This window comes from Labrus bergylta, chromosome 2 (assembly GCF_963930695.1).
Source record: "Labrus bergylta chromosome 2, fLabBer1.1, whole genome shotgun sequence".
In the NCBI taxonomy this organism is placed as follows: Eukaryota; Metazoa; Chordata; class Actinopteri; order Labriformes; family Labridae; genus Labrus; species Labrus bergylta.
In genome coordinates, this window is record NC_089196.1 from 7,785,693 (window position 1) to 7,798,553 (window position 12,861).

Genomic DNA, 12,861 nt, shown 5'->3' on the forward strand with positions numbered 1-12,861 from the left:
TTAAAGGTTCGACAAAACTGAGAGCTGACAGAAGGATGCCACCGCAGTAAAGCTCAACGCAACCTCCCTGTGCCAAACTGGCTGAGAGAGCACTGAGCTACCACCCACACACACCTCTGCCCACAGAGCCTCAGAGCCAACACAAGCTGTTTCAGCAACTCGTGTGTCACCGCAGAGCTCAAGAGGCACCACAAAACCAAAGGAACAAAAAACTATAACCATTGCAACTCTGAGATGTCTGTCGCTTAAAAAAAAATTATGCAAAGCGCTCGAGTGACTTTTAAGGAAAGCGTGCCCATCTTCTGTAAATGTCACTATTAATGCTCGGGGGTAAGTGATTGTAGGTGTATGCTAAATCGATGACGTAACCTTTGAAACACAATGAACATAGAGTGCTGCCATTAGTTGACAAGCGCACACTGACCTGATGGGTCTTGCTGTTGCTGTAGAAGAAGGCCAGGCGGTACAGACTCTTGTAGTGTTGAGGAAAGCGGCCGAGGCAGAGGAAGAGAGCGCGAACGCACATGTCCACCAGCATCCGTCTCTGGTCGGCACGGTCTGTAGGAAGCGCTTTGGGCACCTCGATCACCTCAATAGGGGGCTCTGGCTTCCTCTTTCCCTCGCTGGCTGGTGTTTGGGGAGTGGACTGTTGAGAGGGGGCTGGCTTCGGAGGTGTGGCTGGGACAGGTAGAGGAACAGGGAGAGGACAAGGCTCTGTGGAGACCTTTGGGGCTGAAGTCTCAGGAAGTGTCACCACCACAGATTCCACTACTTCCTGGATGATTTTCTCTTCCACCTGGATGCCAGAATGTTCTATATGTGATGCTAAAGAAGGATTTAAATCAAAGATGTTAGGGCCTTTAAATGCTGATTTTTGCATGAAATACACTTTCATTATTTAGTCCTATGCATTCATAACAACCAGATAAAACAATGCAATGCTACAGGGAAGATGTCATTTAAAACAGAGTGTACCTGTGTCCTCGGACGCAGCCTGCCCCTCCTTCACAGGTGTGGTGCTTTCTGATGACGATGAACAAGCTTTCACAGACACAGGTTTGTGGCTGCTGTCTTGAGAGCTGGCGGGGTCTGTGAAGGCGTCCTGGGTGGAGTTGGAGTCAGAGAGCATCACCACCTCACTGTCCTGACTCCGCTCTGGAAAAACAATAAAAGAGAAAAAACACACATGGGTCATGCTGCCAATTGCATGGACCCAGATAGAAACAAATAGCTGCTGCTTGTAGGGGTATCATGGACATCATTAAGATTTTTTTACTGTCCAATATATGGGGCTCATGTACTCCTTTTTTAAATCTAATGATGACAATTACATTTCTGGCTGGACATTTGAATTTAAACAAATTATCCACAATGTGTTGTTGCACATGTTAACATATTGTGAAGGCCTTTTGCAAGCTGTTGGTGATTGTTTTTAACTGTCAAACACTCAACACACAATTTGTGTGCGAGGGGAATAATGCAATTATGAAAAATAGGTCATGAGCAAGAGAATCCTTATTAGTGGATCCCCAATGACGCTTTGTTATAAAGGAGAGAGGATTTGTTTTTGTAAGTGGTCCAAAATCAAAATGCCAGCAGTCCTCCTAATTGCTGTGTTGTGCAGCCTCAGCAAAAAAAAAAAAAATCTTGGCAGGGAACAGTAAAAAACACAATCAAGAGGGTTACAAGCTTTTGCTATTTCAGTGAATAATGCACTCAAGAGACTTTTCAAAAGAATCACAGTCATAAGTTAACAACAGCAAAGTTTGTACAATACTGCTAGATTTGTGTAGAAATCAAAAGTGTGTATTTAGTGCTTTCTACAAAGAATGCACCTAATTTCTGATCACAAACAAAGAGTTTGGTGGGTTTGGAGAGCAGTACCATTCAGGGAAGCCAGCCACATTGCAGACCTGGGCAGGCAGTAATCATGGTCAAACTCTGGTGAGGCTGTTGGAGATATGGGGAGCTGGTTTTAAAATATTATCAAGAAAAGCTGTATCTCTGAATCAATACTTTGAAATATCTTTATATTCTTTTACTTTAAATGGAAAACAGAGAACAGATTTAATGCCACTCCCCAGGAAACTGTAGAACCTGATTCAGACAGACAGCACATGTAGTGTCTCCATTAGACTTAATAAGAAAGGCCTGTGATATGATCAATTGATAAAACGTTGAGCTGCCTCTTCAGCACTACAGTCAAGACACAACTGATCTCTTATTAAACTGTCAATAGAGCAGCAATCAAAAAAAAAACACAAGGTTGAAATCCAGACGAATGATGAACAGGAGATCACCACTGAGTCAAAATTATGATTTGAATGGTCATGTCTGAATCAGGCCCTACAGTCTTGTCACCTTAATGAGCTCGTAGCAGGACTCAGACACAAAAATTGGACACCTACAAGCAAACATGTGCACAATGGAGTATTTTCTGACATCTGTCTCAGCTGTGTGCCAATAAGAGGCCAGCCACATTCTTCCTGACTTGGCATTTTCACAATAATTGACCATAATTGGCAATTCTATAAAATTAGTAAAAAATAGTAAACACACGATTAAGGTAAGACTTTGAAATATCTCCAGGGAGTTTGACTCTGTGTCAAATTAAGCCCACACCGAACAGAAACAATATGGGAACACATGATCCACCAGACAGGTCAGTGAGCTGTGATAAAGAAGACTGATTTTTGTCCAGTCGTGAAGAGACATTCACCCCATTTGAACTACATGCACATCAATGGCAAAGCAGGTGGTAAAAGCAAGCAGGCAAAGAGGTAGCAGGCAGGTAGGTAGGTAGGTAGGTAGGAAGGAATCTGGAAAGGGCGACAAAACTGGCAACATGGGCAATATGGCTGCGTTATTTGGACATTAAAGCTAAACATGACACATGGAGGATGAACAGATGTCACTGTTTTAGTCACAAGGAAAGAACGGCCACTTCTGTTTTTATCAGAATGGCATTGCTGCTTCAGTGTTTGTTACATAATGTCTAAATATGTTAAAGTTACATTTATATTATGAAACAAGAACACCTTCTCAGGCATAGTTTTATACAAATACGATATAAGTGCATATAGCAAAAATGTAATTTTTCTGTATACATACAGTAAGTTAAATTAATGATGTTCATCTGTCACGTCAATGCACACAACTAGTGTTTTAAAAATGACAAATGTCCTTTTTTCTATCCGCTCACAAAAGGAATCACACAGCTCTCTCTTGTCTGTAAATTCAAAGCAGGGAAGAGAAAGCATTTTACTGGTTTCAAACAAACATTACATCATCCCTTCAGTCTTAAAGTGACACCTAATGTGTAAACACTGAACACTAGACTACCCTCCATTGATTTTCTATTTGACTGAATAAATTCTTTCTTATGAATGTTTTAGAAGATGTGATCATGTCTGAGGCTGCTTGTTTTAAAACACTCTGGCTCATTCGTTGTTCTAAGTTTCTGTATCTTTCTTATAACTGGCACAAACTTCTCATTGCAAACCGTACTGTTCAACCAACTGCACATAACACACAGTGATGAAACAATGAGGATCACTGAGAATTAGCAGCTTGTGTGGTGTGTTACCAATCGCCAGCAGCTGCTTAAGGCTGAAGACACAGGGACCTTCAATGCTGCACAGATTTCTCCTTGATGTCATCGTCTTCGGGAACAACAAAGCAACAATTGTAAAATACTAGGAGAGGCAAGATGGTTGGTAAGGAGCGAAATTTCAAAGCAGCGACTAGAAATGGATGTTAATTTAGCACGCACACACACACTATCACACAGACATTTACACATTCATACACGCAGAGGTCTTAACGCTCTCTGCTAAATGTAATCTTCAAATCCATTTGTTCCAACACTGCTGCTTTGTCAGGCATAGCAAATTAGTCAAATAATCAGCAGCCATATTGCCCATTTCACCACATCCCAATCACCCAGTGCATAGGGGATCATTGTAACTGAAACCGAAGCCATTAAGCATGGTGATTAGCGATCTGAGCGCTCCCCAGTGGGCTTCCTGTCCCAGAGCCGAAGGGGCAAAGAGCCCAACCCCTGAGACAGCGTCTACGACTGGGACTGTACCATCAGCCTGCTGCTCCTCATGCCGCTGCTGCTGCCACTGCTGCCGTCGGAGTGTTTTGCGTTTGGCGTAATCGTGGTCAAAAGGCGTGGCCACGTAAGGAGGGGATGTGAGACCTGGGGTGGCAGCTGACGGAAGGGAGGAGCTGTGGGTGTTCCCTATGCACACAGACGAGTTTAAGTCTTCATCCATCATGGAGGGCGGTTTCTCCCTGCAATTGACCGAGAACAACATTGGACAGAAATGGTCAGCCATGTAGTTTAATGCATTTTAGTTATTCCTGCTGGTTTATGTCGGAGGCTTACTTTTCATTGGACCTGGGCATGCTCGGCATACTCTTCTCTTCCCCCCTGGCAAACGGCCCAGTGGCAGCCTCAACCAGCAAATTGAACAAGAGCTCATGTTCCAGATCAGGCTGCTCGCCCTCCAGTAGCTTTAGCATGGTAGCACTGAGACGAAAATGCAACTAGAAAAAAAAAAAAAAAAGGTTTGAATAAGACATTTTATGGTCCACAATCATGTTTACAATGTCTTTAAATACTAATGACAAAATCAATGTGGCTCAAGATGGAACTATCAAGCTTCCAGACACAGGTAGTTTACCTCCAGGGCCTCCATGGCCAAGTCGGGGGGATTATGGTAATGAATTTTTCGGGGGTACCTGGCAGCTTCTTCATGCAGATAGTTTGCTGCCTATAAACATAAAGAGCAAAGAAGCAACAACTCAACACAATCATCTGGCAATATGAATAAACAAGTAAAATTAAGGGAAGGAGCGCAGTAAGGAGTAGAGGACAAAGATGTGTGATGAAATCATGGTTAGCAGTGTTCACACTTGTTCTCCTCAGTCCATGCTGACCTCCATGACACCGTGTTTCATGCAGGTCCATCTGCCTCCACTCATCTAATCAGAACAACAGAGACATGGCTAACTCCGTACATTGTCTCAGGAAAAAAACATCTTGCGAGGGTGGAAGGGCAGCGGTATGTGTTTCTGTAGGCGGATTATGAAACAACCCCATGGAGAGAAAGAAGATTGTCTGCCGTCAACCTACAACCAAAGGATCACTGAAATGAATTACACTAAGGTTTTTTATTCAGATGTTATATTCAAAAATTACCTTCTTACTTTTCTGATTTAAAGGAGAAATGTTCTGCTTTGGTATGTTTGGTATTCTTTGGTCACATTTCAGCGTTTTTAGACGCAATGTCTCAAATTGAAGAGGAAGAAAATCTTAGCAATTAAGATTTTGGACTATTTTTATGTGATGCCAGACTAATTAATATCCAGAGTAGATTTTTTAAACACATCTTTGACTGATTTCCAATGCTAAATATCAGGTGAAACTCATAACCTGAAGTTGTTTACCTTTTTGTAAAGCTGCAGATACTCCACTGGAGACTGTTTGCGTTTCTCTGCTATCTTCCCCAGCATGTAGTGAATGAGCCACTCTTCTTCATCACTGTCACACTCACAACGTGAAGCCCCCTGGAAACACTGGAACGCCGTCTCCAACATGGAGTCTCTCCTTTCTTCCATCTGAAACAACGCACACAGACAAGCACGCGGGGACACAAACACGCACAGTGGGGGCTTCATGAGGACTGTAGCTCAAGGCGACAGATCAATTACTCTTCAGCGAATTCACATGTGGAACAAGTTAAATAACTGGATGTGACATCCGTTTAACTCTTACATGGCAAATATGACATAGACGCAGACTTAACATGAAGTGACAGGACAAAACTGATGAGCAGCAACAACATTATCTGCTCATGTCAACTTGTCTCTCACCTGTTTAACCACCTCTGGGGGGAGCTCGTTGCGCCACTGCTTGAGCTGCCGTGAAGCAAATGAATGCAGCGCATATGAAATGGTACCGTACTCAATCCACAGAGACAGGTTGGAGCTGTCTATCTCCAGGGCCCTCTTAAAGCAGTTGAGCACTGCCTGGGAGTGTTTCCATATGGGAACGTCACTCTTCAGCTCATTGGAGTTGAGCTTCTCTTGGATGCGGCTGGCCCTAGCTAGAGCCATACCTGCCCAGGAGTCAAACCTGAGAGATACAGATTTCATGTAAAGTCGGTTTTTGGAAATATAGTCGTAAAATAAGTGAGGATGTATTTGTACGTTTTCTTAGATTAAATGGGGTTCAATAACCTTCACAAATTACAAAAAACAAACCACGATGATTTCTGTATCATGCACTAGTGTTGACACTTGGAAAGAGGAAAGAGCTACCTGTTGGGACACACGCATATGTCATGCATATAGAACTTGATGGCTTTTGACTGCTCCTTGTTCTTGAAATGGTAATCAGCCAGCAGGTAGTAGATCTCATCAATGATCGCAGGTGCAGGAGCACTACCCTCAGGAAGGCACGGAGCCTTTATAAGATCAAAATTCAACATGTTTTTAATTATGATGATGATGATTCTCAGTGACAAAGCTGCAGATGAAGTAAATCATTTCAACATGTCGGACTAACTATTGTTATTCCCATTCAGTGTGAGCCTGACTGACCTTTTCTGTCATGCACTCGATGTAGGCTGCCACTTCCTCCATGGTAAGGGTGGGGGTGTCACTGGTTGGGGCGATGCCAGCAAACCTCCTCAGCAGATTGGCTAATTCAGCAGACACTGTGCTCGTCTTATAGCTGTCAAACTCAGGGAGGGACTTTGGTTTGAAGTACTTGAACATGAAGAGGGCATCACACCACAGCAGCTCAACCTGCAAACACAGATTTGTTCCACCGGAAACATTAGCGTCATAGTCCATCTTATTCGAGTGTAATACACAGTGCAAGATCAATGTGGTGGTTTGGGTTCTCCTTTGGACTTTTCTTTAACACTGTAGTGTTGGATTATAACAGTCTGTTTCACTGAGCTGTGGGAATGACACCCATCTGGTGGCCAGATGCATGCATTACAAAAACACAAGAGTCCAGAAACTGTATCCTCAAAGCCTCCCGGGGGCACAAATCAATCCTGGGATCATGTTTTTTTGGAATATTTTAAGAGTTACAACATTATCTGAATATAGCAAAAAATTTAAAAAAATAAAAAATAAAAAAAAACACAGTATACAGTCAAAAGAGCAAAAGGTATGCAAAAAAGTTTAAACAAACATCTTTGCATTCCTTAGATAAGGAGAAAATAGCTTTGCAACGACAGAAAAGGGCCACGATAAGCTTAATAACATAAATAAATGCTGCAGGTCTGATGTATGCATGTCTCCATGTGTTCCCATTTCTCACTCAGTTAATGAATGCTATTATGCCATTAACGCCACTCCACGGCCTCAATTTGTTTCAATGATAGCAGACGTGTACCTTTTGAGGCAACAAAACAACATAAATGGATGAAGCAGATTTCTGATGCGTTGCGGGGGTCACTGAGGGCACATGGATGCGTCATCTGCAGTCTGCTTCTGTTCAAACACTTATGTAGGTTTGCCAATACAGGTGAGAAATCATAGCAATTAGTCAACGCCTTGAGGCATTTTCACCACCTCTTCACTTGTTCTCCGCCTCTTCAACACCATTTAGCCATTATCTAAATACCAGCTTAGCCGCATATGGAGGGTTTTTTTTGTTCCAAATTTTAAGTTACATAACATTTTGATGAAAAATAGGATAACTGAGCTCAAGTTGGATAGTTTTTTGAATTCTGTTTTACTTGATGGATAAAGTTCTTCTGGAGATCAGTGTTGATTCAAGCTCTGGCAACAGGTCATATCAGAATAAATCAAAGAGACTGACCTGTGGGGATGAGTGGTCCTCCAGGTAGCGGGCCTTGCTCTTTTTGCTGGGGTAGGCATACAGGCAGAAGAAGCACTGCTCCAAGGCCATCTCCAACTCCTCTTTGTAGGGATGAGTGTCAGTGCTGGATGAGGCTGCAAACTCTTTTTCCAAAACTTGAATCTACACAAAACACAAGACTAAATTGTTCAAATAGTCCAAATTATTTAGCCAGACTAACAAAAAGCAACACACATCAGTTCCACTGTTGCTGTATTCCATATTTCAGAGGCAGAACTTCAAACCAAATCAAAATGCATCAATACAAGCTGCTCATTCAAATGTCATATTATACTAAGGCATTCTTTAAAAACAAAAAAAGAAGTGTGCAAAGCAAACAAACTCACAAAGAACTTAAGGAGTGCTCCATTGGAGTAGCAGCACGAGGAGCGCCGGCCTAGATACTCATGGGCTGTGTTCAAAAGCATCAAGGAGGAAGGCAGCATGGGAGTGTCTGAGTCATCTGAAAGTGAGACTTGATAAGGTCACTGGGTGTAACAACCACCATGACAGGAACACATAAAGAAATCTGAAGGCATGAAAACAAGAAGTCAACAAACCTTCATCATCCCCTACGGAAATATGCTGTCGAAGCATACAGTCGAAAGCAGCCTCTTCGTGTTTGATAATGCGGTACAGGATAATCCAAGGCAGGACCGAGAAGAAATATGGCTCCTTGGGGTCGTCGGAAACACTCATGCTGAGATCAATCAGCTGAAAACACACAATTACAACACAATAAATTAAAAGACATATTGTTTTAGATTTTTGCATTAGTTCTACTATTTCTTAAAGAAAACCAGTGTCTTCTTCGGCTTCTTCTTACCTGAATGAGGTTGTTTGCCAGACGAGCCAAACTAGAGTAGTGTGGGACATTGCTTAGAAGTGCCAAGTCTTTGGTGAAGCAAACCTCAATGCCATCCAACAACTTTCCAATGGTCCTGACCCACTCCTCCTTACTCGGGGGAGAGCTGTTTGGACCAGAGTTGAGCTGCTGCAGAGCTTCATTAAGAGCCAGCTCGCTGCACTCCAAACACTGCTGGTAGTCCTCAAGCTTCAACAGTGCGTTCTGGAACAGACAGTTAAAAGTCAGAGGGCAAAAAAAGGTCCCCCATCACACATTTTCAAAAGACACAAAGATCAATACTGTTGAAGCATATCTAACCTGCAGCAGCATCAGCTGAGCAGGCCGCTCTGGTGCTGAGCTCACAAACTCCAGAGGTTTACTCCTGCTGCCATAATTAAGAGTGGGCTGCAGCAGACGCCACACAGACTCGTAGTCTGCAGATTCAAAGAGACGCTGGATCTCCTCCAAAGACTGACAACGCTCCAGAGACATCAGCCTTTTGTCGATCTGCCCCGTGGGGAAAGAGGAAAGCCAAAATAAATCCACATTCACAAACAGTAGGAATCCATTTGAGTGACTTGCTAAAAGTTTTTATTTTTATTTTTTATTTCTTATTATGTAGTATTACAATTATTTGACTACTTAGGGCCAGATCCACTAAGAATGGATTGGGCCCGCTAACAGCACCATGGATTGTGCAAACATAGCACCCACAATCTGCCCTGTTTTAGCACCCTATCCACAACCTTTGTCAAGGTTTATTTTGATGCCTAACTTGAAAAATGTCATGAAGAGGTCAAAAAGCTCAAGAAACTAATGTAGCATGAAGAGCAACTTTATTAACAAATTACATCTGATTTGTTAATATAATTGATCTTCATGTGTTAATGGCCTTTTCTAGCCTTTCACTCTTCATGCACCTTGGTAGCTGTTCAAGTTGTGCCAGAAAATCCCACTCTGCTTCTTCAGACTTGAAATATGTAAAATTGTGTTCACTGTTTAGAACAAAGCTTCCTCTCTGAATGAAGCAAGCAAGGGAAACTCTGGGAAACTAAATACTTGCATCCTCGTTCGTAACGGCTCCAAACCTCTCTACAGATTTGGATGACGTGACATATCGCTGACAGCCCAGGATGTATTTTCTACCCTGATTATTTTAATAATAGTCATAGTAAGCTATACAGACTTTAACAGATAATTTATTTTAAAGTCAAACAGAATTGTGTTCCGGATCACTGGAAAGGTTGTGTGCGTGATCTCTAATAAATGCTGCGCCACTCAACCACAAGCTGAGTTTAATGTGCCGTCCTATTGCGTTTATTTGAGTGAGCAGAGAGAGAGAGAAAAAAAGAGAGAAAGAGAAATTGCAGCAATTTAACACACAGATCTAAATCGTGTTAAATAGCACAACTTCAACTGCCTTTAGCAACTAGTGCTGTTCTTTGTGGATGAGATGGTATGCATGACAAGGCTTATATGAATATGAAGGGGGATATTTTGCACCAAATTTTTGAATATTCCCTAAATTACATAAATGCAAATGTGGCAGGCGCACCCAGGACGCTATCTGCTCGGCAGCGCAGTTTGCATGCATTTCACCCTTTGTGGGTTCTTTGTGGATTCCACGCTATCTTTCGTTCATTACACAGGTTTAACATCGCCGAACCAGCGTAATCCTTTTGTGGATTCGGCCCTTACCATACCATTGCAATCACTTAGTATGGAATGGAATGCAATATTTTCCTTTTCTAACTCGTGAACCATTAAGGAAATGTTATTGTTAAAATGAGCATTAATGGTATGTTGAGACATGTGTTTATATAAATTAAAGATGTACATTTTGGAAGACACTGCACTCACCTCCTCCACCGAGACTGCTGCATCCACACGTAGATTTGGCAGATTTATAGTGTACGGTTTCCCTTCTGGGCTCTTTGGTTTGCTCTGCAACAGGCCTGTACAGACATCATAGCTCTCCTGGGCTGACTCCATATCTCCCTGGCAGAAGACAAAAATGACAGATTCAGAAGTCACATCTGGCTGAGGTGAGTCGAAACGATTCATGATTTTAAAAAATCTGTACCTGCAGGGCCAAGAACCGAGCTTTGAGCCAGTAGACTCGCACCATGACATCCACCCAGTCTTCCTCAAAGATTTCTTTCTGGGATGAACCTAAAGCCAGGATAAACAAGTCCCCCTCGAAGTGCTGACCAGGGAATTCTGACTCAGCTGCATCACTACTGGGACCAATGCTGCTTCTTCTTGGAGACACTTGACAGAAAAAAAAATGTATCACTACAAGCCAAGACTAAAAATGTTGTTCCCACAAATTCATTTAAAATATTTCATGTAATTTGTATGCTGCAGTGCCCCCTTTAGGCCAATCAGGACAAATATTAAAAGGCAAAATCAGCAACAAGAAAATGTATTTCAGTCAGTGTTGGTTGAGACATGACACTTGACTCATGGAATATACGGCAAACATAGCTGCACCCGTCTGGGACAAAGACTCATATAATGCCGCCCTCTTTATTAATGCTAAAATCAGATCAGAATTTACGACAGAGAGCTCACTAATACCTACCCATCTTTCCTTTGTTGTGTAACCTCTGCTCCAAGTGCAACTCCATGCACGCTAAGCTCATCGTCAACATGTCCTGTACAGGTAGAAGATAAAATAATCAATTACAGGTCACTGTGTCTGAAAAAAAGAAGAGGCCTATTCTGGTGAAAAAACTCATTTATTACATTTTTCAACAAGTTGATTATTCAGTCGAGAGTCTCTGACTTTAAGAGAATCAATCTTTACCAACAACGTGTGTGCAATCTATTTTAGATTCTAGTTATCAAGAGAAGAACCAGCTGATTTGTCACTTACCCGGATATGTTGGTTGCTGCAGTCCCGGAGCAGAGGGTTAGGAAGACCACAGCTGTGCTTCCTCCAGTTTTGATAGACTTCCAGCACCACGGCAGTCAGCCCTCGAGGCCACCCCTCCAGGAACTTCTGACCCACTGCCTTCAGATAGCGCATCATCAATTCTAGTATGCCGCCATTGCTCATGTTATTAAGCAGGAAGTTGTGGACATCGGTTTGTTCTACAGAGGGAAGCACAGTTTTTTAATGTGACAGAAATATGGCACAGCAGTGTATAGTACATGTATTTATATATATACAAAGCATTACACACCAGATTCCATGTACACAACTGAGTCAACAGGTACACCACTCCCATGCAGAGGCTGTAAGTCCTCCTTCCTGTCACACTGGGTCTCCAGATTACTCAGACTCTCTTCATCATTATCAGGATCAAACTTCCTCAGCCTAAAACAGACCAGTAAAACAGTTCCTGGACCAATGTGTTTTTGCAATGTTTATTCTATATGTGAGATTGAGTCAAAGCTACCTGGACGGGAGGTATTTATAGAGCAGCTCCTGGAAATCAATCTTCTCCTCCTTCTTGCACTTTGTGTTTCGAACCCGTGCAGATCGTCGCTTGGCTGTTTCGCCACTATCTTCGGACGCACGTTTCCTTTTCGGAGCTGCTTTCTTCACTTTGTCTGACAGTGACACGTCCATTGCTGGAGCTGCTAACATACAACAGGGAAACGAGATAATAACAAAAATGCAGTCTTACTGAATGTGGTTACCCAGATGCATTAACAGTTGATGATAAATGCAGGAGAGCTAAATTCTCTACATGAGCAATTTACCAGCAGGGGGGGCAGAAGTGGTGATCTCCACGGTGGTCTGGCTGGTTGTAATCTGAGGCTGAATTATGGGTTGGGGGAGCACTGGGGGCTCGGCAAGGGCCGTTGGTGGCAGGGATGAACTGGGGCTGCTGCTCAACACAGTGGTCTGGACCACAGTGACCGGGCTGCTGGGTTGGGGAAGATTCTGGAGGGAGTTTGGGTCACGGTACTCAGACAAGTCAATCCTACGACCGAGACTTGGACGCGGGGGCTCGCAAGTGGTCTGATGTTTGTACATTGCAAGAAGGCTCTCACCCACGTTCTTCCAACTGAAATACAAAAACCATCACAGCTCAGATAGACTGAAAAGGAGATGTCAGTGTAAAGCTTTTTTTCTTTTTTTAAAGGGTGAAAATCAAAAATTTAATCCCCCCAG

General features: G+C 42.7%; 1 protein-coding gene across 6 annotated transcripts in view; it reads right to left on the minus strand.

Annotated features, from left to right (window-relative positions):
- The window catches only part of cabin1 (calcineurin binding protein 1), a 47,287-nt gene that overhangs the window by 30,362 nt on the left and 4,064 nt on the right, over positions 1–12,861 (minus strand). For 2 of the 6 annotated variants that reach the window (XM_020631051.3, XM_065963571.1), the window contains 22 exons: positions 12,447–12,754; positions 12,140–12,323; positions 11,924–12,057; positions 11,614–11,831; positions 11,320–11,392; positions 10,819–11,006; positions 10,596–10,733; positions 9,054–9,242; positions 8,715–8,957; positions 8,449–8,602; positions 8,236–8,351; positions 7,850–8,011; positions 6,613–6,819; positions 6,331–6,476; positions 5,884–6,145; positions 5,458–5,628; positions 4,692–4,781; positions 4,394–4,554; positions 4,091–4,299; positions 1,885–1,950; positions 976–1,155; positions 425–825 (listed from right to left, as the gene is read on the minus strand). In XM_020631051.3, the coding sequence (XP_020486707.1) occupies positions 425–825; positions 976–1,155; positions 1,885–1,950; positions 4,091–4,299; positions 4,394–4,554; positions 4,692–4,781; positions 5,458–5,628; positions 5,884–6,145; positions 6,331–6,476; positions 6,613–6,819; positions 7,850–8,011; positions 8,236–8,351; positions 8,449–8,602; positions 8,715–8,957; positions 9,054–9,242; positions 10,596–10,733; positions 10,819–11,006; positions 11,320–11,392; positions 11,614–11,831; positions 11,924–12,057; positions 12,140–12,323; positions 12,447–12,754 (4,000 nt within the window). The remainder of the gene's footprint in view (positions 1–424; positions 826–975; positions 1,156–1,884; positions 1,951–4,090; positions 4,300–4,393; positions 4,555–4,691; positions 4,782–5,457; positions 5,629–5,883; positions 6,146–6,330; positions 6,477–6,612; positions 6,820–7,849; positions 8,012–8,235; positions 8,352–8,448; positions 8,603–8,714; positions 8,958–9,053; positions 9,243–10,595; positions 10,734–10,818; positions 11,007–11,319; positions 11,393–11,613; positions 11,832–11,923; positions 12,058–12,139; positions 12,324–12,446; positions 12,755–12,861) is intronic. The other 4 variants (XM_020631053.3, XM_065963579.1, XM_020631055.3 and 1 more) reach the window with 4 other exon arrangements.